This window comes from Aulostomus chinensis, chromosome 9 (genome assembly GCF_037954235.1).
Source record: "Aulostomus chinensis isolate RoL2024-O1b breed Wild chromosome 9, RoL_Achi_v1.0, whole genome shotgun sequence".
Classification (NCBI taxonomy): Eukaryota; Metazoa; Chordata; class Actinopteri; order Syngnathiformes; family Aulostomidae; genus Aulostomus; species Aulostomus chinensis.
In genome coordinates this window covers 29,048,667-29,073,133 of record NC_141328.1, presented here as the reverse complement: position 1 = coordinate 29,073,133, position 24,467 = coordinate 29,048,667, and the positions used below count along the sequence as shown (strand labels likewise).

General features: G+C 48.3%; 3 protein-coding genes across 4 annotated transcripts; all 3 read right to left on the bottom strand.

Annotated features, from left to right (window-relative positions):
• Positions 1-58: 58 nt before the first annotated feature.
• On the bottom strand, positions 59-7,057 carry tktb (transketolase b). The gene is made up of 14 exons (XM_086214920.1): positions 6,631-7,057; positions 4,614-4,731; positions 4,408-4,521; positions 4,217-4,314; positions 3,641-3,832; positions 3,273-3,400; positions 3,000-3,196; positions 2,705-2,869; positions 2,232-2,388; positions 2,019-2,149; positions 1,863-1,946; positions 1,693-1,789; positions 1,436-1,555; positions 59-813 (listed from the first exon to the last, which is right to left on the bottom strand). Exons 1-14 carry the CDS (start codon positions 6,732-6,734, stop codon positions 641-643), a joined length of 1,878 nt encoding a protein of 625 aa, XP_086071046.1. The 5' UTR covers positions 6,735-7,057; the 3' UTR covers positions 59-640.
• Positions 7,058-8,298: 1,241 nt separating this feature from the next.
• Positions 8,299-11,786, bottom strand: lrrc23 (leucine rich repeat containing 23). Of its 2 annotated transcripts, none has more exons than XM_086214922.1 (9): positions 11,596-11,617; positions 10,870-11,004; positions 10,205-10,308; positions 9,993-10,113; positions 9,345-9,483; positions 9,061-9,191; positions 8,848-8,984; positions 8,553-8,757; positions 8,299-8,480 (listed from the first exon to the last, which is right to left on the bottom strand). In XM_086214922.1, exons 2-9 carry the CDS (start codon positions 10,954-10,956, stop codon positions 8,439-8,441), a joined length of 966 nt encoding a protein of 321 aa, XP_086071048.1. In that variant the 5' UTR covers positions 10,957-11,004; positions 11,596-11,617; the 3' UTR covers positions 8,299-8,438. The 2 variants fall into 2 exon arrangements, with proteins under 2 accessions (XP_086071048.1, XP_086071047.1); XM_086214921.1 differs by lacking the exon at positions 11,596-11,617 and adding an exon at positions 11,630-11,786 and having other exon boundaries at positions 8,300-8,480.
• A 676-nt stretch (positions 11,787-12,462) lies between these two features.
• On the bottom strand, positions 12,463-23,212 carry rbm10 (RNA binding motif protein 10). Its single transcript, XM_086214919.1, has 23 exons — positions 23,083-23,212; positions 22,509-22,581; positions 21,899-22,427; positions 21,631-21,801; positions 21,477-21,546; positions 19,085-19,158; positions 18,116-18,202; positions 17,967-18,027; positions 17,716-17,874; positions 17,349-17,509; positions 17,117-17,214; positions 16,925-17,012; positions 16,646-16,847; positions 16,165-16,274; positions 15,996-16,077; positions 15,612-15,703; positions 15,313-15,507; positions 14,876-15,070; positions 14,635-14,691; positions 14,326-14,520; positions 13,509-13,556; positions 13,335-13,390; positions 12,463-13,222 (listed from the first exon to the last, which is right to left on the bottom strand). The coding sequence occupies exons 2-23, from the start codon at positions 22,523-22,525 to the stop codon at positions 13,132-13,134; spliced, it is 2,838 nt and encodes a 945-aa protein (XP_086071045.1). The 5' UTR covers positions 22,526-22,581; positions 23,083-23,212; the 3' UTR covers positions 12,463-13,131.
• Between the last annotated feature and the right edge of the window lie 1,255 nt (positions 23,213-24,467).

Sequence of the window (24,467 nt, the reverse complement as noted above, 5' to 3'; positions counted from 1 at the left end):
GCCACCACCAAACGGCTGGTGGCTAAAGGCTACACACACAAATGACAAACCAGTGGAATTGTGTTAGTTATTTTTAATGCAGCACACAGCAACAGCAGGACGACATCAGTGACCTGAACCACCAGACAGTCCATGTTGCTCATGTAGTCAAGAAGACAAAGGCTGGACCAGTTTGAGGGTACACTTCTGTATCAAAGCTCTGTGATGCAGCACAACTACTAAAGTGAGTACATTAAACTTATGACAAACAGTAAAAAGTATTTGTTAATGTCAGGTATGACCACCAGCCAGGTGACAAGATGACATCAAACACAGTTGTAAGAAAAAAAATGGTTGGAATGCAGCAAAGTCAGGACCTGATACAGTTGAGCTCATCTAAGCTACAAGCTTAAAAAAACAAAACAAAAACAGAGGAATGTTGTTGCAGTCAGAAGGAAGAGGCGGTGAAGGTTCTAGGCCTCCAGCATCCAACTCTCCTCCCAGACTACATCTGAGATATTAATACCAGGTTGGACACATCAGACACAAGGGGGCACTAGAGCACAGAAGAACGCCTCGAGTGGGACTGTACCCCACAGGTCCCGGTAGGGCAGACTAGTGGATGAGAGCACAGGAGAGACTGAGGGATCAGGCGCAGCCCCTAGTTAGGGAGCGCGCGATGCACAGCTTTGACGATGCACTTGGCGCTGATGCCAAAGAGGTCCAGAAGTTCTTGGGGCTTCCCACTGCGAGGGACAGAGCTCACTGCTAGTCGGGTGACGGTGATGTCGGGCTCTTCACCTACCGCAGACAGTACCGCCTCACCCAGACCACCTGGACATGGAGGCAGAGACCAACAAGTCAGCACAGCCTCAACCCAGCAACGGATCAGAGACCCGGCAGCGAGCCGCCTCTTTACAGTTCTGACTGCTGCGCAGCGGAGGTGATAGCACAGCTCTTTCCCCTCAAAACTTCAGTATTAAAATAAGTTCACAAATGCATATTAATGTACTGCCAGAAGTTCTGGGAGGCTGATTAGTTTCATGTTACGTTCCCATGACTGAGCCATCACCCCAACATCCCAGAGGTTCCTCACGTACTCCCTTCGTGGGCCACAGGACAGACGCAGAAGCTGACATGCCGTTAGTGTATGGCTGCTTTTTTTACCTTAAATATCCCAATAAGATTAGGAATAATTATTGAAAGTAATTTTTAACTGCTCATTAAACAATGTTCTAATGTTTTTTTTATAATCGTTATTCATAAAAGCCCTAATTTTTACATCTGGAGGGGCTTTTTAATCTCACGACTGCCCAAATGTGTCCCCAGGACCTAATTTGGGCATCCCTGTGACATCAGATGAGTGCTTGAGGTCAGCTGGTATCCAAGTATCAGTGCTGCCAACAGGGTCTGATAACCCATCTCTATGCAGGGCTCTAAAACACAAGCAACCCACCCTCTTTGTAGTGGTCCTCCACAGTGATGATGCGGCTCCTTGTCGCTTTAGCACTGCTCACAATTGTGGCTTCATCCAAGGGTTTGATGGTGAACGGGTCAATCACACGAATGTTGATCCCTGGAAGGATCAAGCACTTCTTAAACATTCAGAGAGGCAGCGGAGGAGCTGATTACCTCATCCCCTGATTCATCCCGTATTATGAAACAATAAATCCACTTCCAGTGTTTAGCCACTAGAGGGCAATGTGGGTTTACCTTCAGAAGCCAAGGTCTCTGCAGCAGAGAGGGCCTCATGCAGAGTAACACCAGCTCCAATCACAGTCACAACGTCAGAATTAGACTGGCGCAAGATCTGGCGACAGATTTTCCTTTCTGTTAATCCATCGTCCATTGTCAAGGGTTACGATCTGTCCATTTCTCCTTACCTTGGCTTTACCGATCACAAACTTCTCGTCTGGAGCGTAGAGGACTGCAGTGTCTGGTCTGCTGGTGCGGATGAAGCAGATACCCTGAGAACAGTAATGTGTTGATAAGAATGTTGCTGCCACAACGAAACCCCAGCTGCAACCAAGCCTACCAACCTTTGTGTTGGCTGCCAGCTCGACAGCCCTCTCTGTGGACACGGCATCACTGGGGTAGAACACGGTACATGTCGGGATGGCACGGAACATGGCCAAGTCCTCTAGTGCCATCTGGGAAGGTCCATCCTCACCTAACAGGGCAAAGACCGATTTCTCAGGGACAGGACAGCACATGGACTCGGTGCTGAAATAGATACTTCATCTAAACCTTACCGATGGAGACGCCGCAGTGGGATCCTACCAAGTTAACGTTGGACTGAGAGATAGCAGCCATACGGATCTGGTCATAGGCTCTTGAGAAGAAGGCAGCAAATGTGCTGGCAAACGCTACCATGCGGTCACGGGTGGCACAGCCGATCGCCACGGATGTCTGCGGCAGCATCCACCAGTAAGATGGTTAGTGTTAATGGCAGACACGGTTCAGCACAGGGCAAAGAGGAGGCTCACATTAACCAGCCTCAAGGGACAAGCAGCAGAAAGCTGAGATTACTGGCCAGCTGAGTGACCAACAGATTAGACCAATTGAGAGCAGATTAAGGCAGTGAGGACTGAACCCGTTTATCCGTCATTCATAAATTTTGAGACCAGTGTGACTTCCTGGAGTTAAAAGAAAAAACACCACGACAAACTTCCTGCAACGGCTTTTCCAAATTGAGCAAAGAAGCGTGTTCAGATCACTTGTGTACCATGTTCTGCTCAGCGATGAAACATTCAATGTAGCGGTCAGGAAACGCCTTCTTGAAGGTCTCAGAGAACGTGGAGTTTTTGGTGTCGCCATCGAGGGCCATCACTCTCTGGCTGGCGTGGCCCAGCTTGGCCAGGGCGTCACCGTACGCTCGCCTGGTTGCCACCTGACAGGGAAGGGAAGGTAACAGTTGTAAGCAAAAAGATCAACTAATACAACAAGATTCTACATGACACCCTCGTACTGATTAAGAGGTCCTCATTACTAAACAGACGGGTGAAAGTAAGGAAGGTGACCTTTTCCCCCTTCTTGTACTTTGGAGGGGAGGGCATGGTGATGTAGCTTAAGTCTGCTTCAGCTGTATCAAGTTTGGGTGGCTCGGGGGACATTTTCCTGTTGGGGACCTGGATCTGTGCCTGAATGTCCTTCAGGAGTTCGTCCACCCGATCCTTCGGGATGGGCTTCCCGTGCCAGTTTTCAAGATCCTCAATATCTGAGGGGTGAAGGATCAAAACCAGTTAAGTTTCCAGGGCAAAATTAAAAACATTCTCAATGAAGCATCCACTCACTTTTGAGTCCTTTGCCCTTGAAGGTCTTGGCCACGATGCAGGTAGGCTTGTCCTGGACTTGCTGAGCCTGCCAGAAAGCTTTACACAGCTCCTCCACATCATGGCCATCCACAACATACGTGTTCCACCTACACACACACGGCCCAAGCTTTAACAGTATTCCACCCATTAAGCCAGAACACAGGGTTGCATTTGCGTCTGACCAAACATGGTAAAGGCATCGCACTTGTTGACTGGAGAAGGAGAGAAGAGCTGAAGCGATCAACACGTGCACGCATTTTGGGAGTGAATGTGGGCCGGTGCATCGAACCGTCTGCCTGAGTTACTGGAGAAGAGGTGAAGAAACAAAGTTGGAGGTTGGTACTGACCCAAAGGCTTCACAGCGCTTGCGATAGGTTTCCATGTCATGCTGGAGGGGTGCAGGCTCACTCTGACCCAGTCGGTTGACATCCATGATGGCAACCAGGTTGTTCAGCTTGTAGAAGGAGGACAGGGCCATGGCCTCCCACACTGAGCCCTCTGAACACTCGCCGTCGCCCAGCAGGCAGTACACACGGTAGCTACGACATGTAGAACCGGAGGGAGCATTACCACTCTGCAAATAATGACGTGTTAACTGAACAAGAGCCCGTAGCGCCACACGTCACCGCTGCCGCCTGCAGCGCAGCCTCTGACGAGGAGCTGCGGTCTCCTTGCAGGCTGGTGACTGCGAGGAGACCGCAGCCTCTGACGAGGAGCTGCGGTCTCCTTGCAGGCTGGTGACTGCGAGGATGTGCACACCCGTCTGCTGGCCTCGGAGGCCCGAGGAGCAATTTAACACCGTTATAGCGACACCACTGGGACTCATCCCATAAGCAGATTAGGCAGCAGAGCCACTCCTCGTTGACGTTGCACCAACAACAGTGCTGCCATTCATTCAGTTCCCTTTTTGCCAACTTATTCACCTGGATTTGTCAAAGTATTTGCCGGTGTAAGCCATCCCACAGGCGGCCCCGAGACCCTGTCCCAGAGAGCCTGTAGCCACGTCAACAAAAGCCAGTTTCTGGTGGACAAAAAGAAAAAAATTAGCACCAAATATCTGGAGGGAATCAGTGGGCTAAGATGAACAAAAGCAGACTCCAGATCGCTGACTAACCGGTGTGGGATGTCCCTCCAGGTCAGAATCGAGCTTTCGCAGGTTGAGCAGCTCAGACTCCTTCAAGTACCCGGCCTCTGCCCAGGCAGCATACAGGACAGGGGCAGCATGGCCCTTCAGTCAGGGGGGAAACCAAGTCTTTAAGGACACCTTCTAAAAAAGTGCATGAGCCAACTGAAGAGTGCAATCAATGAAGATGAAGTAACCTTTGACAGCACGAAGCGGTCGTTGCAGTGGTGGCGAGGGTCGTCTGCTTTATAGCGCATGGTGTGGAAGAAGAGCACTGACATGAGCTCGGCGGCGCTGCAGCAGGAAGTGGGGTGGCTGAGGAAAGACGGGAGGAGCTTTATTAGTCTTCGTTAGCACAACATTGCATAAGTGAATTATCAAATTCACACCATGCACAAACATGCATGCTGCATTCAGGAACCCCTCAGCTACGGCTCATCGGCCGTTCCACTTCGGCAACAGCAATCGTGTTAGTTGACAGTAGGAGACTTCTAGAAGATGATTGCTCCAAGAGAACGTGACATCTTGCTGAGAACGCCTGTCAGTCAGTACATTTCAAAAGCTCTTGGACAACAGGTAGTTAGTATGGAATCAGTTCATCTCAGTTTCCACACTGCAGAGCTCTCAAGCTAAAAACAAAGACACTTGTGAAACAGTTAGTTGCTGCATTCTGGTATTGTAGTAACCGTTTCAAAATCCAGCTTCTGCATGTGGGTTGTGTTTGCGTCGGCATCATTTCAACCATGCTTGCAACACCCCAGGTTATCATGAACAAAGACGGGTCACACGGGGCTGACAAGTCCCCAGAAAGTGCTGAGTTTACCCGCTGTCCTTCTGTTGGGAGGCGACCTGCTGGGACACAAGTGCAGTTCAGTTATTACACGTGCGACCAAAGCGAAAGCAGAAGAGATTCTTTGTCTGAAACTCTGGGCTCCGTTTTTAACAATCAGAGCTCCTCCATTTCCTCATTGAGCACAAAGGAAGTGACAGACTGGTTTGGCTCCCTCACCATCAGGAGCCTCCTGTTGCTCACGACCAGAAAAACAAAACCAATAAATCAAAAAACACTAAGGAGGCATCAGTGACATCGTTCTTATCGTCATTTCCTCGGATGATTCAAAGGTAAATGTTTTATTGACGCTACAGTTACCAGGAGGCGTCTCATCCCAGATCTGAGCTGCTCGCCACTCATTTGACGTGGACTCATGTGACGAGCAGGCACCATCTCACACCTGATCGCTCTCAAAGTGCAACTTTTAACAGTCATGAGGAGTGCGCATGGTTCACTCGTGAGAATAAATGCTGTCGGCAGGACCTCATAAACCTGCTTGATTGCCCCGCTGACGAGGAAACCAAGCAACTTTCACCAACTGAACCAAACCCACAAAGAAATTTCCAGGGGGGAGGAGGAAGTTCAACGCTTCTGGGAATACTGAGGAGAGATGGAGCAACAGCAGCACAGGTGGCTGCCGCCCACCTGGAGGCTGATGGAGCCGCCCACCTGGAGGCTGATGGAGCCGCCCACCTGGAGGCTGATGGAGCCGCCCACCTGGAGGCTGATGGAGCCGCCCACCTGGAGGCTGATGGAGCTCACATGCAGCTAAGGAAGGAAATTTTCTTTCAAAACGTCAGAACTGCAGTAAACATGCATCTGCCCTCCATGAACGAACAACCATTTTCTGTGAAAGAAGTTAGGCTTCAATTGACCCTAACCAACCCATAACTAACCAGTTTAACACGCACTCATGATGTACGAAGACATGTAAGTTGTGCTTCGACGCCCACCGCTGAGGCACTGCACCTTTAAATCAGTCACTGAGACCACGCGACGTATCCCCACCGTCATGTGATCTGGTAAACTAATAACTGCGCGCGCGCGCACACACACACATACACACACCGCCAAGTCCTAGTTAACAAGCGCGCACGCAGCTAGGCGCACTCACGGCGTTGACTACGTCACTACGACCCACGCCCCCCCCCCCCCCAATCATAAGTAGCCAGTTAGCATTCGTGCTAGCATGAACCGCTACGGACGCCCCGGTTGGTTTCGCCGCTGGTTCACGCAGGATGAGGGAGAGTTTTGCAGAAGGGAAACAGAACTTCCCCTTCGGTGGTCCCGTCGCGTCCGGCGGCAGCACGTGCTGCGACCCTCCCGCGACACGTGCGTCAGCCACGGTTACGTTTGACGGTGTGCAGCTGCGTGCGGCTCACCCGGAGTTGGAGGCGCAGGTGGATCTGATGGAGAGAATCCGCAGCTTGTTGGCGATGTCCCGGAGCCCCTGCAGGGTTTTGTCGTCGGGCTTGTGGTAGCTCATGGTCGCGCGGCGGGAGGCGTGCACGGGGCAACACGAGGCGGTGTCGGAACCGAAGTCACGCTGGTTGCAGGTAGCAGTTGTCTGTCTGCCTGTCTGTCTGTCTGTCCTCGGGACAGATCGGTGCTCGCACTGAAGAGGTTGGGAACGAGTTTGGGCCGGGAGGCTGTTAAGTACCGTGATCCGCGGCCCCGCCCCCTCATGCGACGATTGGAGCGCGAGCGCGTTACGCGTCGGACGCTTTCCTCTCCGCAGCTCGCGGAAGTGAACGGACGCGAGTCAAGTGCTCGAGTCTCCGTTTCCTTCTGTTGGACCAGTCGCTCCAGTTCGGCCTGTCTACCGTAGGGAACTCAGGGGAAAATAAAATTGACATGTGGTGAAGATAGGTAGGGTGAGTAATCCCCGCCCCCGGGCTGTGACGTCACTCCAACCATCAGTCGTGTACGTTCGAAATCGAATACTTTGACTTCTTTTTGCATTCGATCTTCAGAGCCGAGTTCTCCGGGCCCGGTGGGAGTGGAACCACGGCCCGCGGCCTGCAGGCCTCTACTGGCCAATCAGAAAGTAAAAGTAAAAGTACTGCACACGTGCACTCATGCGGGCCTGGCTTTTGCCTGCCTGCCTCTGCGATGAAGAGACAGCAGGTCACCGGAGCCGCGGGTCTTCCGGGTCCTCGCGGTACCGGCGCCTTTAATGCGACCGCTGGCAGTCGGCCAACACGGAAACACGGCGACATTTCGCCCACTCATCCTGACTCAGGGTTGCAGCTCAAATACCACTGATTTGTTATTCCTTAGTCACTCAGACGCGGCTCCGTAACTCTCGATTTGTTTAATTTCTTCATACCAACAAATGGGACGTCACACAAAGCAAATACAACAATTGGGGTTTGTGCTTGAATTTTCCTGCTGGTGAAATGAATGTTTGGATGCATGAAGACCAAGCAGAGCAGCCCGGAGGCACTACTTTCTTCACCTTTGTTACTTCCTTCCTCTCAGCAAGACTGTGCTTTAAATGTGGTGGTAGAAGAGCAACGAATCTTTGAGCAAATGAAGTCAATGTCCACCTGAAGCAGGAAAATACCAAACACAAAATAAAACAAATGAAATATCATTTTTGAAGCTGGTTTGAAATCTGCTGTCACCTGCAACAGAACAGAGTTCGAACACCTAACAACCTCTTAGCTGGGGGGGGGGGTCAGGTTCCAGGCTGACCCTCAACTCAAGCCCCTCCCCTCCATCGTCATGTCTGCCCCACCCCTATAATTTCCAGATCAAAAACCTTTCAATGCCACCTTCCGACTCATGAGAATGTCTACAAGTGAAGATGCAAAGGAATGTCGCTGCTGGACACGAGATGCTTCCAGCCTCACAACAAACATCACCTCTCAGCGTGCGAGGCTTTGAGTTTCCACGTCACACTCGTGTACGAGCGCAAATGTTAGTGATGTCATCAGTCATGCTCAAACGATTTGACCTCACCGGCGAATGTGAAAGCAGCCACTGGCAACCTCTGAAACAGAATTCCAGTAAGCCTGAAACGTTCAGTCACCACAACAAAAATACAAACATGTTTTTGCCTGCAGGGGGCGTTGAAGTGTGAATTTATTTGCATTGCACAAGATGAAGTACATGAGACAGAGCCGCCCAGCTACCAACACTCAACCCACATCCCAGGAGGTCAGATGCTTCCATCTTTTGGCAATGATTACACATCCTCTGGTTTGTGAACTTCCTCTTCTTTAAGTTCCTGAAATGACATACGTGCGGTCACGACTCTACCTGATGATGCGTTAGTGAATCACATGGTTCTGAGCGTTACCTGGATTCTCTCCAGGACCTCAGTCCTCTCATCACTGGAGACCGGATCTTTATCCACTCGCTCCAGTTTAGGAGCGAGGACCAGAACATGCTGCCGGTAGTCTGTGGTTTCCATCAGTGGATTGTCCTGGAGAATCAGCTGTCGCAGAGTCTTTGAGACGAGCTCAAGACTCTGCAGGCAGCTCTCGTTGAAGATGGCGTTGCCTCTGAGGGAAGAAGAGAGACAGAAGAGAGAGGTGAAATTCCTGAAGGGGTGACGGGATCAACATGGCTGCTGCGATCTGCCAACCATGCACCTGACATTAAGGTAGTGGAGATTCTTCATGTTGGGGCTGAGGCCATCCAGACTGTCAAGCTTGTTGTCCCGAAGGTGAAGGCTGGTGAGACACTCCAGCCGGGCCAGGCCCTCCAGGCGCTTGATTTTGTTTTGGGCCTGAATGCAGAGCAGGCCCAGTTACTGGCAGCCTGGTCCAACTGGGCCCAGTAAGAGGTGTCACAGTGTCTGTTACCAGATATAACCGCTGAAGTTTGGGAAGGTTGATGCCATCGGTGGTTTCCAGTTGGTTTCCCCTCAGCTCCAGAGCTACCAGGTTGGAAAAACAGCCCCCATGGAGACCGCTCACTCTCTGGATCCTGTTAGCTGCCAGACAAGGTCCACCAAGCTGAGTCAGAGCCTTCATAGAAGACCAGGTCCGGACCAGACTGAGAGTTCACCTCTGACTGACCCAATACATCAGCAGTTACTCACATAGTATCAGTAAACTCCACTTAGACATCAGATGGCCCGACCCACCTGTAAGATTGAGGCTCTCCAAGGCCGGTGCCACCAGACCCTCCAGGCCTGTGAGCTGGTTCCCTGCCACACTCAGCCACTGCAGGTAGGTCAGCTGAGGAAAATGGCCCTGGAAGCTGGTGACTGAATTATTGTCAACCTGAGGATGGATGGACGGATAAAGGTTGGTATCAGCACTTATAAAGGCAGGTTCTTTAGGTCCAGTTCCCTGAACTAGTTTATAAAGGCAGGTTCTTTAGGTCCAGGTCCCTGAACTAGTTTGTCAAGGCAGGTTCTTTAGGTCCAGGTCCCTGAACTAGTTGATCAAGGCAGGTTCTTTAGGTCCAGGTCCCTGAACTAGTTTGTCAAGGCAGGTTCTTTAGGTCCAGGTCCCTGAACTAGTTTATCAAGGCAGGTTCTTTAGGTCCAGGTCCCTGAACTAGTTTATCAAGGCAGGTTCTTTAGGTCCAGGTCCCTGAACTAGTTGATCAAGGCAGGTTCTTTAGGTCCAGGTCCCTGAACTAGTTGATCAAGGCAGGTTCTTTAGGTCCAGGTCCCTGAACTAGTTTATCAAGGCAGGTTCTTTAGGTCCAGGTCCCTGAACTAGTTTGTCAAGGCAGGTTCTTTAGTTCCAGGTCCCTGAACTAGTTTATCAAGGCAGGTCCTTGCCTTCAGCCAGAGCAGCTGGGTGAGACACGCCAGAGGGGAGAGGTCCTTCAGGCAGTTGTCAGACAGGTCCAAGAAACGTATGTGAATGTAACTGCGGAGGGCAGCGACTTCCTCCAGTTCTCTGTTGAGAACAAACAGAGGACGAGAACAATTAAACGAGGATTTCTGTCCATGTTGAGGCCTTTTGATTTGATCGTCTTCATCTCTCATACTTGTCTACGAGCTCCAGCTTGACAAACGCATGTCCCAGTCCGTTTCCTGCCCGGCACAGCAAAGACAGCCCCTCTGTTATTGTCTCCTGAGTCAAGCTGCAGACCTGCACAGGTGAACAGAGAGGGGATGGGGGGGGGGGGGTGTTTATCAGGGTGTGATGTGTAGAAACACACCCACGTGTCTACCAACACATCCACATTTACCTGTTGAAAGGACCTCCATGTTCCATAGCAGAGGAAGATAGAGAGCAGAAGCAGTGACCGTTAAAAACATTTAAATCAGTGTTGGGGACCAAAGTCAGACCTCCAGTTGAAGTCAGGAGTCTGGAAGGAGAACCTGCTAGAACGTCTGTGTGACTTCTTCTGTCAATGTCATGGCTCCAGGTCTCACAGCTGGCGTGAGTCACCATGGCGATGTTGGAAGAACTGACACTTGGGTTCCAAGTTCTTACCAGAAGTCTGCAAATGTCATGGTACTTGTTTTTGTAGCCACGGCGCTGAGGCTGAGACGAACTCCACCCCTACAGTCTGAACAGCTCATATCTACACATCCGGGCTCCTCTCAGACCAGCGCTACGCCGATGAAACCGCGAATGAAACCCTTGATTTGATTGACCTGTCAGACCTCTACAGTGGAGTGACGGTCTGTTCGTTCTTCACGTTACCTCTTTCTTCTCTCCCTGTCCATCTCGCTGAGCTTCCTCCTCTCTCTCCGCATCCGACACGACTTCATCTTCATCCATGTCAGACATCTTGGTCACTGCGTCTGGAGCTCAACAGTGGAAAACTGACTACATCACCTGGAAGATACCACAGGCCTTCATGTTCCAACAGCAAACCAATTACATGGTGTAAAATCAATAGTGGCACTGGGACAGCCAACATTCACAACTGGTGATGATGTCAGTGATGGGAGGGAAACGTGGGTCCAGCATCTGGCCGCTTCTACCGGTCACTGCAGCTCTCTCAAGCTGCATTTGTCAAGTTTTTCCAGCACTTACAGGTGTTTTATGCGACCAACAACCAAATTACTGGTTGGTACCAGTGTTTGTCACATGCTCCACCAATCCCACCAGGTTTTTCAGACATCAAAGCCAGGTCGGACCCCGACTGTCATCTTCCCTCTCATCTCAAAGCTCCATTCTCTCATCTCTGGCAGGTCAGGCCTCAGAGAATCGGAACCTACTGGACTGTTCCAGAACCGCTCAGGCGTTACCAAGGAAACAGGTCCTTTGAGGAAAAAACTAACTTGATCGTAGTTACAAAAATAATAAATATAAAAATAGATAAACGAAATACTTGCAACGGAATCTTTAATTCACCACGTCCCTACCGACATACCACAGTAGTACTACTACTAGAGTTACTGTGTACCGTATCACCTCCAGTACCTCGCCCAGCGGAACCCGTAGCTCGGCTGCTCACCTTCCACCTGCCTCCCCCGCGCCGATGTTATCGGTCTTATCGAACGTTGGAGGTTCGGTCCGCCGAGGTCCCGGGAGGAGGCGCGGCGTCTGTTGTCGTTGCCATAGAAACTGAACCGCTACCACGTGACCGACAGACCCATGGGGATTTGACACGAAGTTACACGAGTTGTCCCGGTGGTGACGTTGCTAAAGTTCCGTTATGACAACATCTACAGGAACTTAGCTGGGAATTTCTTAAAGTACAACTTTAATAAGTTTAGTATTGTTTAGTATAGCTTCAAGTATTTTTGCTCAAGAGTCGTGGAGGTATTTGTATACGTTTGTCTAGTACTTTTACCAGACTTTGTACGTTTATTTCACTTTATATTGTACTTTTTGACATGGCCATTGACCCAAAATGATTGGCTCATCTCGGCCAGTATCAGCTGGTGTCAAGACTTTCATTTTTTTGAGAGCAGGCAAAGTTGGTTGTTTAATTTGTTTAAATAATTAGAAATGTTTGTCCTGGAGAGACTGCTGATGTCATTTATGAATGTTATTTATGGTAAATACTTACGGAAATATTCAGCAAGGAAATACTCACCTATATTTTGCTGAAATAAGAGTTTTGAACAGAGATTTCTACCAGAGGTCTATTCTGATCAGGACTGCTCTAGTTTTACTGAGGTAAAAGAAGTGTGCACTGCTTCCTCTACTGGGTCTTTAGAGGGTCTGGATCCACCGAATCCATCGCAGCGACTGAGGGCAGAAGGGAGAAACACTTCTGACTGCTACCAGGCTAAAAATACCAGCTGCAACTGTTAGTAAAGCAGACCAACAAAACACAAACCATCAGTATGAAAATGTCTTATTCTGAATTTACATTAGCTTGATGAAACAGACACGTTATTGATCAAACACAGAAATGAAAAATAATGCTCTCCCCAGACAACTACCTAATTACACGGTGAGTTCATACATTTCATGTGATAAGCAGAGACACTTCTCTTCTACGTACTATGATCCTGTCCAGTTCATCAGGCCGTTACTTTTTAGCTCCCAAAGCAGTAAAAAAGTGCTCACTCTGAAATGTACACAGTTCATGCCCAGATCAGTCATTCACTGAATGACAAGGGATGCCGCATTAAATAAAAACAATCTATGGTGCATAGACAGTAATATTAGAAAACGCCATTTGCTGCCATAAAGATCGAGACTGATCTTTCATTTCTCCAACAGCAAATGTCTCCCAGCCACGAAACGCTGGTTTATCACACACGAGCTGTGAAGCAAGTGGGAACTCAACACGGCATCATTCAGGAGCAAAAAAAGGTGCATTCTGTGCAATATCCTGACATCCACTGCTACAGAATCAGTTCATACGAGTCTACTACTGCTGAGGTAAATGCAATGTCAAACCAAACTTGAGAGGTTCATCTATAAATATCTATATGATGTTAATAGTGACGTGTTGCGTGCTGGACCCCGTCCTCTCAGAGGCAGAAAGTCTAGGTTTAGAGCTCATTCCATTTGCATATTACGCAGCAGGAGCCCCTTTTTCACTCCTCCCTGGAGCATCCTGGCACCCAGACTAGTGCCCGTGATCCCGTCACTGAAGAGAGGAGCAGAGAAACAAGTAGGTGATTACACACGAGACTGTGAGCGCTCAACAAGAGTTTGAGTGTGTGTGTGTGTGTGTGTGTGTGTGTGTCACTGCTGCTTACATGGGGCTGAACTTCCTCCTCTTTGGATCAGGAGTTTCAGGTCCGTCTGTGTGTCTCTGCCACCAAATCAATAAGACAATGACTTCAATACTGCTTCATACACACAGTGAAAAGCAAGGTGAGTCTCAGCAATGTTGCTGAACTTGTCCAGACGGACCCTGAAGCTTCCCCCACCTCTTTGTCTGCTGGTTCCTGCTGGGCTCGTCTCTGCTCCAGATTTTGCTGAAGGCAGACAGATTTGATTTCAACATGATTATAAAAGGAATGCCATTAGGATTGATCCTTTAGACACAGTAGATATCAGATATGCAGTTTTTGTACCAGAGTTGGACTGATTTCCAGTTTAGCCAGTTCAATCCAGTGCACAAGCTAAAACTTGTCTGATGTGCATTTGTGGCGGGAGTTAGTCACAAAAACTGACAGCATGCTAATGTTCCATCTCCTCCTGTCTGTGCTCAAGTAGTTTCATATGCAGATGGGTTCCCAATAGAACTGTTTTCAGTAACGTGTTTTTTCTGTTTCTACTGAATGACGACAGGAAGGAACACACATGAAACATCACAACAGCACTCCCCAGCTGCTGCTCTGCACGGTTACAAATCAGATTGTGCTGGCTGATTAAATCCCCATGAACATAACTCAAAGACAACGGCTGTGCTGTGGTTTCAGCTGAGAGTTAGAAGCAAGAGAATAGCTTTCTAATGGCCATCACATTCACATCTATGTGGAAATCTGCTCCGTCCACCACCCCTAACTGATCAGAGCCGAGAGATGCAAGCCCACTCCAACTGTCTTCTATGGAATACATTTGGCCAAAGTGTTTGGAGAGACTGGACCCACTGGTTTCAGTGCGCTCGTGCTCTCAGCCGCTGCTTTTAAAGTCAGTGTACCACTCCAGTATTTGGCTCAATATCAAACCAGTGTAACGATTTTTACACTTGTCTAGTTTGTGACAGTGTAATATGAGATCCAAATTGTGGAGGTAAACTACCTTGTGTAGCTCAGAGAGCTGCTGGTGCCTGATAAGAGCTTCTTTGCTGGGGAACTGCCTCCTACACAGCAAACAGGCCAGTTTAACCCAGTCCGTCATTCTTCCTTCCTTCTCATCTTTATCCCCTCCTTCCTCTTCACTGTCAGTTTCTCCACTGTAGGCTGGGACCAGGCCCTGCTGCAGGGGAGGGGAGGACTGCAGAGATAAAGACAGAGGTGACGATACGGTGTCTGCTGCATCCCTTACAAAGGCAGCGTTAGGCATCTGAGGAAAACCAACAAACATACAAGACCGTTGCCATTTCCTTACTTGTGTCGATTGTCTGATCTGGTCCAGAAAAATTTGAGGCCGTTCAGACAGCGCCCCCTGCAGGACAGGGACAGAGTTGGTGCAAAGTCAGGGACGTAAACAGTGTTATTAATAGCTGTAAGTCTCTTTTAAACAATATTTTTCTTGTCACTTTCACCGAGTGAGCTTCTGGTTGAAGGGCCATCACCCCCCTCTCAGGGATACAGCATGTGTTTATTTCGTTTGTGTAAGCGACCTGCACCTTCTTCTCCAGAACAGCGTAGCCTGCATCAGCACTGGCAGATTCTCGGCGGTCATCGAGGCGACTTTGGCCAGGTGCCCGAGTGTAGCCAGGAGGTAGCGCTGTGGAGCCGACGGCAGGGGAGGAGGAGACTGAGCGCATGTTCTCCTTCTGTCTATTGAGAGTTTTAGCCCAACGCTCCATATCTTTGGCAATCTATGAACAAAGAAGATGATTCCCATGTTTTACTACGAGAGTGGCTAAATAGAGCTAATACATGAGTAATGTAATGCACTGTATCTCATTTGCAATCTATGCTAGCAAAACAAAGGCCATAGCAAAACAACTGACTAGAGATGAGGTTCGCTTTTAAAAACACAAGTCATTCTCATTTTCTGTGCAAAGACCCGCATTAAGCAGTGCCTCAAGGTTCCAAAACTACTCGTCCTGTGAGGTACCTGTTGAGCAGTTTTACTCTTGGGTTTGTCTTTTTTGTCTTTACTTCCTGGGGCAGCAAACATGGAGTCTGTAGGAGCTGTGGAATCACTTGCGGGAGCACCTTCTGCATTTGCCTGGCCAGAAGCTGCAGGAATGTAGGTGTGCTTCTCTCCCTCCCAGTACATATACTGCTGAGTGTGAGGGTTATAGTAGTACTGCAAACACAAAAACATTTTTTTTTTTTTTTTTAAAGGGGCCACATTCAGATTCAGAAGGGTCTTTAAAACATTTATCAGCACTCTGACTACAGCCTGTTTACCTGAGAGTTGGGGTCATAGTAGAGTCCTGTCAGTGGGTCGTAGTAAAAGCCAGAGCTTTCATCATACTGGTATGTGGACACATCTGGTACAGCTGCAGACAGAGACAGGATATTCAACACAGGGCCAGGGATTTAATTCATCTGCTGATAATTAAATGGTAGCTCAACTGTCAAGCAGCAGGATGCTTTATGTACTTTCAGAATTGAAAGTCTTGTCAAGTGGACCAACAGCCTCAGCAGGGAGGTGCTGAAAGCCTCAAACAGTCAGGAAACAGATCCTAACAGTTGTAACGGGGCCCCTGTGAGACCCATTTCCCTATTTTAAGAGTATGTGAGATTAGTACATGTATTTCAAGATGTGTAAAAAAGCACACGAAGCCTTACGGTACTGTTGGAGCTCATGTTCAGTGCCTGGTGTGGCAGGTTGGCTGGGAGCAGCTGGTTGTGGTTTTCCAACAATTTCAACCTGTAAAGGTGAAACACTTTAAGTAACAAGACAGTTGCATCCAAGCTGAGATAACACAAAGAGCAAATGCACACTGTAACACTGTACCTGTGTGGCTGGGATGGCCGTAGCTGTGCTGATGACAGCCGTCTGCGTATGAGTAAGAGGCCGCTGCACAACCGCTCCGCTAGATGTTACTGCCTCGGATGAAATGACAGCTGAACAGGGACAAGCATGTCCATCAAACCCCCACAGATTAAGATGAGAACAGGCTACATTCAAACACATAACATGAACTGTATGACAAATAAACATTCACTGGCCACTCCATCGGGTACATCTGTGCAATGTACTCAAGTCCTTCAGACTCAACTGCGCATCATCATGCCTCTGTGACAAAAACCAGCCACGGTCAAGCAGAGGCAGTATGTTTTCAGGTTGTCCACTCTCCCCGTTCATGGAGAGGTGCTGTTCCAGGTGTCTTTGTATATTACAATTATAGCAGACCTGTTGGGTTAGGTCACATTAAACTGGACAGGTGTACCTACTGAAGTGGCTGGTGAATGCATATTAAAGGTGTGACATCAACCTGCGGGAGCTCCTGTTGTGTACACTCCTATCAGCGCTGCTGCTGGCAAAGCAGCAACCCTGGTGTCCGTCTGGACCTTGAATGATGTGCCATCTTGTGGCCCAGAGTATTCATGCCCCTCCTGACTGTAGGATACTGCTGCCCCCTGCTGGTACACTGCTGCATCTATACTTTGGCCTCCACCTGAGCCATTTTGAGCACTCTGAGGGAGAAACAGAGGAGTCAGGGACAAATCATGACAATTCACTCATAAATATGCTGAGAAATTAAGCAGGTTACCTGTGTGACGGCCCACTGTGCGGCAGCGATAGCTGTGCTAGCCACTGTGGCAGCACTCACTCTACTGCCATCAGTCAGAAACACGTCACTGACAATAGAAAAGAGGATTTCAGAGATGCAGTGTATTCTCTATTTGAGGTGATTCATTTGCTTGCGCCCATTGCTCTTGTGTTTGGGTGTGTAAGAGTTTACCGTTTGGAGCCCTTGGCAAACTCCACCACAATAACCTTCCCATCGATAGACAGTGCTGGCTGGAGAGCCTGCAGGATCTGAAGCAGCTGAGATGCCTCCTGTTGATAAAACATACACTTGTGACTTAAGAGTTAAATGAATGTTTAAATTGGTGATGTGATGAGCTTCAATATTTGGGGATAACAATGCTCATACATATTTGCATGCATGTCTGTATGATGACGTTTCTCACCACGATGGTGGAGAGCTGCAGGAAGGCAAAGCCCCTGTTGAGATGTGTGTGCTTGTCCTTGATAAGGCGGATGTTGGAAGGAGAGAGAGTGGCGAATGGAGCCAAAGCAGACAGAATGGCTTCCACTGAAGTATGTGGTCCGAGGTTTCGAAGGATCAGAGCTGGTGTTGAGAAGGATGCGAGAATTCTTAGCACAAAGTCAGGTAGGAGACACACGCTACAGCCAGGGTGGTTAAAAATTAAATTAACACTAACTGGGGTGCCCTGGGAACCCACTGGTCAAGGCACGTATCATACGACAGCTACATCCAGAGTTTGAGGATTTCCCGTGGCCTTTCTTGAATGCCATATCCCCCTCACAACTTACTGTCATTAGCAACATCTGCCTGCTGTGTAGCTTGGCCTGTACTGACAGCAGGACCAGAGGGGTGGAAGGGTACAGGCAGGGGCAGTAATCCTTGGGTTGCCTCCTTCTGAAGACCAAGAGGTGAATCCCTTTGCATCTGAGGCAACTTGAGCTCAGCCTCTGGGATAAGACAACATGTCATTTGTGTGTTATTATACAGACGAGAGAGATGGTGCTACTGGACAGGGTTGAGAGGCGGAGTTCAACCTTACCTGATTTGGGCACACTGCATTTGAAGCACTTCTCTCTCCTTTTAAAGTTTTGCACACCACACTGTTGAAACATTACATGACTCACGGTCAAAAGAACAAGTCATAACAGTGGCCAATGTAAATGCAGGCCATTGGTGCATCCACTCAACCTTGTTGCAGAGCCAGTCCTCGTTGGCACGGGGTTTTGGGTCGCTGTAGTGCATTGACACTCGGTGTCCCAGAATCAAAAGCACTCCCTGAAAGAAAAAAATGAAGAGGGAGGGGGGACAGTGGATGATTATCAGTGATAACGAGGCCACACATACTAGAGAAAAGCCTCATCTCAGAGATGAGAGAGAGGGAGAGGGACGAGAGGGACAGGGAGAGGAGAGAGTTGAAGAAAGACTGAGACAGAGGACACCAGAGAATTGCAACCTTCAGCTTTAGAAAATTGGGACGGACTGAGATGGTGTATGTGTAATGTGTGGGTGCCCATTTTTTAAGAACATAATGTGCTTGTTCAATTGTGTCATCCCCCCCCCTTAAGGGGAAACCTCACAGTTTTCCACACATCCCATCCCACTGTCACCATCTTCAGCACCCAAATAGACAATAGCTCCATCCTAAAGATGTTATAATGGCACATCCCGATACGAACGGATCAAAAACAAAAAAAAATGAGGCTTTAACTTCTGATTCCACATCCACTAGACCATTTGAGACGTCTTATTCACACTGTCATACTATCCCAGAGGTTGTACTGGAAACTTAGGAGAGAGAGAGTGAGAACCTTTCATTGAAGCGGATCTTTCAATGGAAAAATAAGGAGCGAGTGTGACTCGGAGCGTCTTGTTATGTAGACTCTGCAGTTGAACCGCAGACAGACAGACAGACGTCAGTATGATGTAGTATGAGTTTTCCTGCTTGTGGAAGTTCATAACAGTAGAAAAAAAATTTGAATTTGCCCTCAAAACACCTACCTGCCTTTGAGACATAAAATGCTTTTCTGCACATTGTGTGCAATGTCACACTGGCATATATCATGTGAACAAGAGACGGTGTGATGTGGCTGTGCATTTGTCTTAAATCCAACTGTATGCATGTATACATGTGTATGTGTCTGTGTAAGGGAGAGTGACCTGGTTGGTCTCCATCCAGCGGGTGGCCTCCTGTATGAGATTAAACTCGACGAAGGCGAATCCTCGGCTCTGACCTGGACACCGCCCAGCGCCATGGTAACCGAACAACAACAACAACAACATAACAACAACGCAGTGAGGGGTTAGTGCTTCATGTACAGAGGAGAGAGAGAGAGACCCTGTATCGGCACTAATAAAATAAACCATTGCTTCCTCGCTCCCTTGGAAATAACACACTTGACATCCAGTTGGAGAGCTGCTGTCAAGCTAGCTGCAAGGGTGGGAGGACGCAATGTCAAGAATCTCAACAGGGTCAAGGAAAAGAGGGAGAGAGAGGGAGAATCCTGCCCACTCATCAGTTTGAGCTATTTGGCTTTAAATGATGAAGCACCAACAGAAATACACACATACTTCACCTCTGCAACTCTAGTACTGTTTTAGTTATGTAGCACTGTGCTGGCGTGACCCTCTCCACATCCTGTCCATGCATTACTCTAACTGACTGACAGCACATGAAACATTTTCATATTAATAAAGAACATTGGGTATGTTATCACATTGAGCGTGTCCACAAAAGGTCATCATTTAAACATTTTAAACTAAGATTGATTTGTCCTAAAAAGAAAGATGATCAGAAAGAGTGAGAAAGACAGAGCAGTGTGGGGGGCTGTAAGTGTGGGCACACCTTACAGCCAACCTGCCAGTTAGCAAAAAAGAAGGTCAGTGAGACAATGACCTTAATGGAAAACCTTTAGAAAAAGACACATTTTTTTCTGAGTGGTATGCTTGATGCTCACAAAGCTGGGAAGAAGTTGCATCACTTCCATTCTGGCTCTCACACACACAAACTTTGCTAAATGGCAAACAGACTCAAGCATGTTTTACTGTTAGTTTGTGAGCATTTCTCATCTACGCAGTCACGCCAAGATGAATATGACAGACTCATGAAAGGGTGAAGACAACGGACCTCATCAATGTTCTTTGTTCTTATGCACCCATGGGACTTTTGTACCCTTCAATTTAGTCTTAGGGCCGACTCAAACTCCCCAATCGTGGTGGAGCACATTTGTCCTCTGAGGTCTGGTTTGTTTGACGAGCGTGAGTTCTCTGTACCACGCCCCAGCACAGCACACTTCCCTGTCCCAGGCATGGTGAGAAGAGCAGGGCTCTGGCATGACACAGTTGCACATACAAAAGTATGGGCATGGAACATGGGCAGCAGCCAGGGGTAAATACAGGGGCTGAATGAACTCAAGCGGATGGAGAAAACTGCCCAGATATATATTGAGCGATGCTGCAGCTCCATGAGTACATAATAATATCAGGCTTATCTTCCTGCCACTCGCCTGTTAGCTGGGGTGCTAACTTGTCACCTTTTGGCGTTGTGTATATTATAGAGTATACAGAGCAGCCGGGCACGGGAGCGGTTGGTCACTCTCGTCCCTGTGATGAAATATAAAATCTGATCGACGGGATTCCCGACCAAACAGCAGGCTTGCAGTGCAGCTCAGTGATGATGTAAATGTGCTCAGGCTGGTCTGGCCCAGAGCAAAGTGAGTGCATGCCTGTGGGGGAGTGGAGGGGACAATGGTGCTTCAGCATGGCGAAAGGCAACCAGGCCGTGTGAGTGTGCTCTCACAGACAGGAAGCAAAGCCAGATGGCTATTTGCAACTACTTGCTCCTGCCATCTATTGTGTATCTCTTGTAACTGGCAATCACCCAGGCTGGCAAAGACTTCATACTCTGCAAGACTTCCACTAATTTAAGATACATGGCTAAATTCGCCAAACTGTTCGACACAGTAAGCTTGTTTGTTATAGTTCGCTCTGTGCAACAAGCTGTGTTGAAGCAGCTTTGGATTCTGCCGTTCACGTTCTGTTTGCTTAACAGTTGTATCATGATTTGCTCTCATGTGCTTCCTTCTTCTAGAGATGAATAACCTTTAGTGCAGTTCCACCTCTCTGCCCTGTGTGTGCTTGTGTGTTTGAAGCTCAGCCCCGCCGTCATGCTGGTTTTCCGAGAGGATAATACTGTTCAAGTAGGGCTTCGTGTTATTGGACTGAATTTCCATAATGAGCTGAGAAACAAATATTTCATCTTGTCAGTCACAAATATATCTTGCATTTCCAAAAAATTTGTGCTGTTTACAAGCATCGGCTATGAATCTATCCTGGTATCCAAAGAATAAAGGAAGGCAATAACATTAACAGAGGAGAAGGATCGAAAGGCTACTTATTAATAAGAGGGAGAAGATGAAGCAAATAAGAGAAAGAAACCTGGAAGAGCAATGAATATGAAAGAGCTGGTAATGGATGAGTGAGAACACAAAAGAGAAATTACCCCCCCCCCCCCCGCAAAAAATCACCATCCAGGCAATGGACAAGGTCTCACCTGATGATTTGTTCCTCATGAGGCGAACCTCTCTTGGCTGGATTCCCTGTTCCTGAAGCTGTGCCCGGATCTATGGACACATTTCCATTATTAACCGGACCCCTGCATCATGAGCATCAAACACCTCAAAAGAATTCAAGGTTATATAAAATACCTCATTGGCGGTTGCATTAGGTGGCAGCATGCGGAGCATTATGATGTTGCTGGGCCTCTGGTTGTGGTCGAGATCAGCACGGTAATCCTGGTCCCTTTGATCCAACTCATCGAGGGACAGGTCTGCACCAGCACCACCACAGGCGAGCTCCTCCGACTCACTGGGGAAAGTCTTGACACGAGTCACAAATTAGCAACAGAAGCCAAGGACAAAATAACTGGTTGACTGCAGCAGGTCTATAAAGTGGTTGGGACCTGTTTTCGCTTACCCTCCTCTTCAATGCCCCACGCGAGAACCTGTCCTCCTCTCTCTGTCTTGCAGCGTTGAATTCCACCTGTTCAGGACGGGCACCTCCGCGACCCCAGTTGCCATCCCTACTTCCTAAAAGGGGAACAGCACTCTCAGGGAAGCCTCTAACCCCTTTGCCCCTACCCATTTCCTGTGGGCCATTTCGTAACTGCTCAAACTCCCTCCTGGACCCATCCTCCCTCTGGACCATGGTGGGGCCTATTTCAGGCTGTGACGGTGGGCAAGGTGGCCACAGGAGCCCTTTCGCCTCTTGCCCAACATCTCCTCTCTGATGAAACCCAGAGAGATCTTGAGGTTGAGCTGGTGAGAAATCGCAGGCACCCAGCTGTTCCTCTTTATGGCCGTATGGTCTTTCCTCCTCTGCTCTGACATCATATCCTGCTCCAGGCGCCTCATCTTCTTGGCCATAGCCTCGATAGTCCATGTCCCGAAAGTTGTGATCGTTACGGTTATTGCCATATCGGCCCACACGGTCGCCTCTCCCACCCCTAGTGAAGACAGAAGACCCTTTGAGGAGGAGATGGACACTTTAAATGGGAGAAAATGTACTAAATGCGAGTTGAACTCACCTCCGCTCAATGTCCATGCTGATCCACTGGAGCTGCTCCTGATCTCTCTCCTGTCTCTACAGCATTAGGTACCCTGAGGAGCACAGACATTGATACTGTAACGGCATTGCAGAGACAGTATAAACCCGACTGGAATATACCTCCCTGAATCAATACATCAAGTCGTATGTACCATTACATGTAACATGATTGTACGACGTGTTCAAACGAGTCGCAGGTGACGTTACCTCCTTCTGTCATCACGATAACCGCATATCTGTGGTAGTCCGCACTGGGCACCAACTTCCTAACACCCTCGTAGTTGCTGCCTCCAGTGCGCCCACCTGAGCACGCGAATAATCGAGCAGAGGTAAACCCTGCGTCACTGCTGCCGCTCCACATTAATTGGGCTCGTGAAAAACGCGGCCGTTACCCTAAAAAGGGATATTCAACAATGACGTATGGCGGTCGTCCCTGTTAGCGGATAAGCTAACTAGCTCGAGATATGCTAGCAACTCGGAGAAGCTGTACCGAAACGCTGTCAGTCGTCGCACACCTGACACTATCTGTGTAAAATATCGGTGTAAAAACTCACCAGTCCCACATGAAACCGACAAACGTGGAGTAAATGACACGCTGGAGCCGGAACGAGGAGGGTATTTTATTTTTTTCCCGTGAATCCAGTGTAAAATGGCCACAACAGAACAACATCTCTCAGTGGGAGGGACGGAGATCATTCCAGTGCGTGATTGGTGCTTGAGGAGCCGATGCAATGACGTCAGCGGTGACGATTGGACCACACGAAGAGGCCAATCCTGAACTGGTAGTCCCGAGAGCAGAATCTGATGCTGAGGAGCGAGTTGATGCGTTTCTGTTTGTGTCTTAATGCCATTTAAATTTCTTTGTAACTCCTTGAACAAGTGTGTATGCTCGTGAACGGATACCGGGAACACAGACTCGTGAGACACGAGCGTCATGGGCCAAACACAACACAAGGGCGTACCCTAATACCAGCTTTATTTGGAAAACAAAAATCCAGAAATTCCAAGATGTCACAGTACAAAAAAAGTCCTCTCGCAGCCCACCCCCCAAAAACCAGCATTACACCCCAAGCTTGACCTTCAATTAATTAAATGACATAATACTATGATTACAATTTATGATAAGCTGCTCGTAACAGCAGGATTAATTAAAATGATTAAAATATACTAAGAAAATTAGAGTCAACATTAAAAAGTTAAAGTACAATAATGACAATATACTTAAAAGGGGGCTGAGGAGTAAAAGGCAAAGTTGAAATACATTAACATGTCCTTACAAGGCCTTGTAAGACATACAGTACGTCATGAACTTTATAGTAACAAGATAAGCCTATCATCTACCAGAAATAATATTCAACTTATCAACTACACCACTCGTGATTTGACCCACTGATTAACACAATCGAATGAATCTCTTGTACACACAAACAAGGTCCTAAAAACTCATAAGGTGATAAACCTGATTGTGCCTCTACCTATAGTACATTGTCTTCCAGTAAAGTGAAGGTGTCGAACTCACTCTGAGAAGCTGTTACTTCCATTACCCGACTGAGCCTGAAAGTTGGCTGTCAGGGGTAACTTTGGCGTGGAAACAAGGGGCAGAGGGGGGAGGTTGGGGGGGTCAGTGATGCAGAATGCCTTTCCATGCATACAGTATATAACACATATGTTAATACACACCCACACAAATGTACACACATTCACTGCATGCAGACCTGCACTGGAGAAACCACAGCACCATACAGCTGCACACATACACCCTTTAGTGTGGGTAAGTAATTCAGTACGGGAAAATATCTCATAGAATCTAGTTTAGGCCTCCCCCTGCATAGTGCCTGAGTCAGAACACGGCCTGACGGCGAGAAAGCATTTACAAACATGTTCTGACACTACAAATGACAAAATAGAGCCATTCAGGTAATGAACACCGAACCGTTCC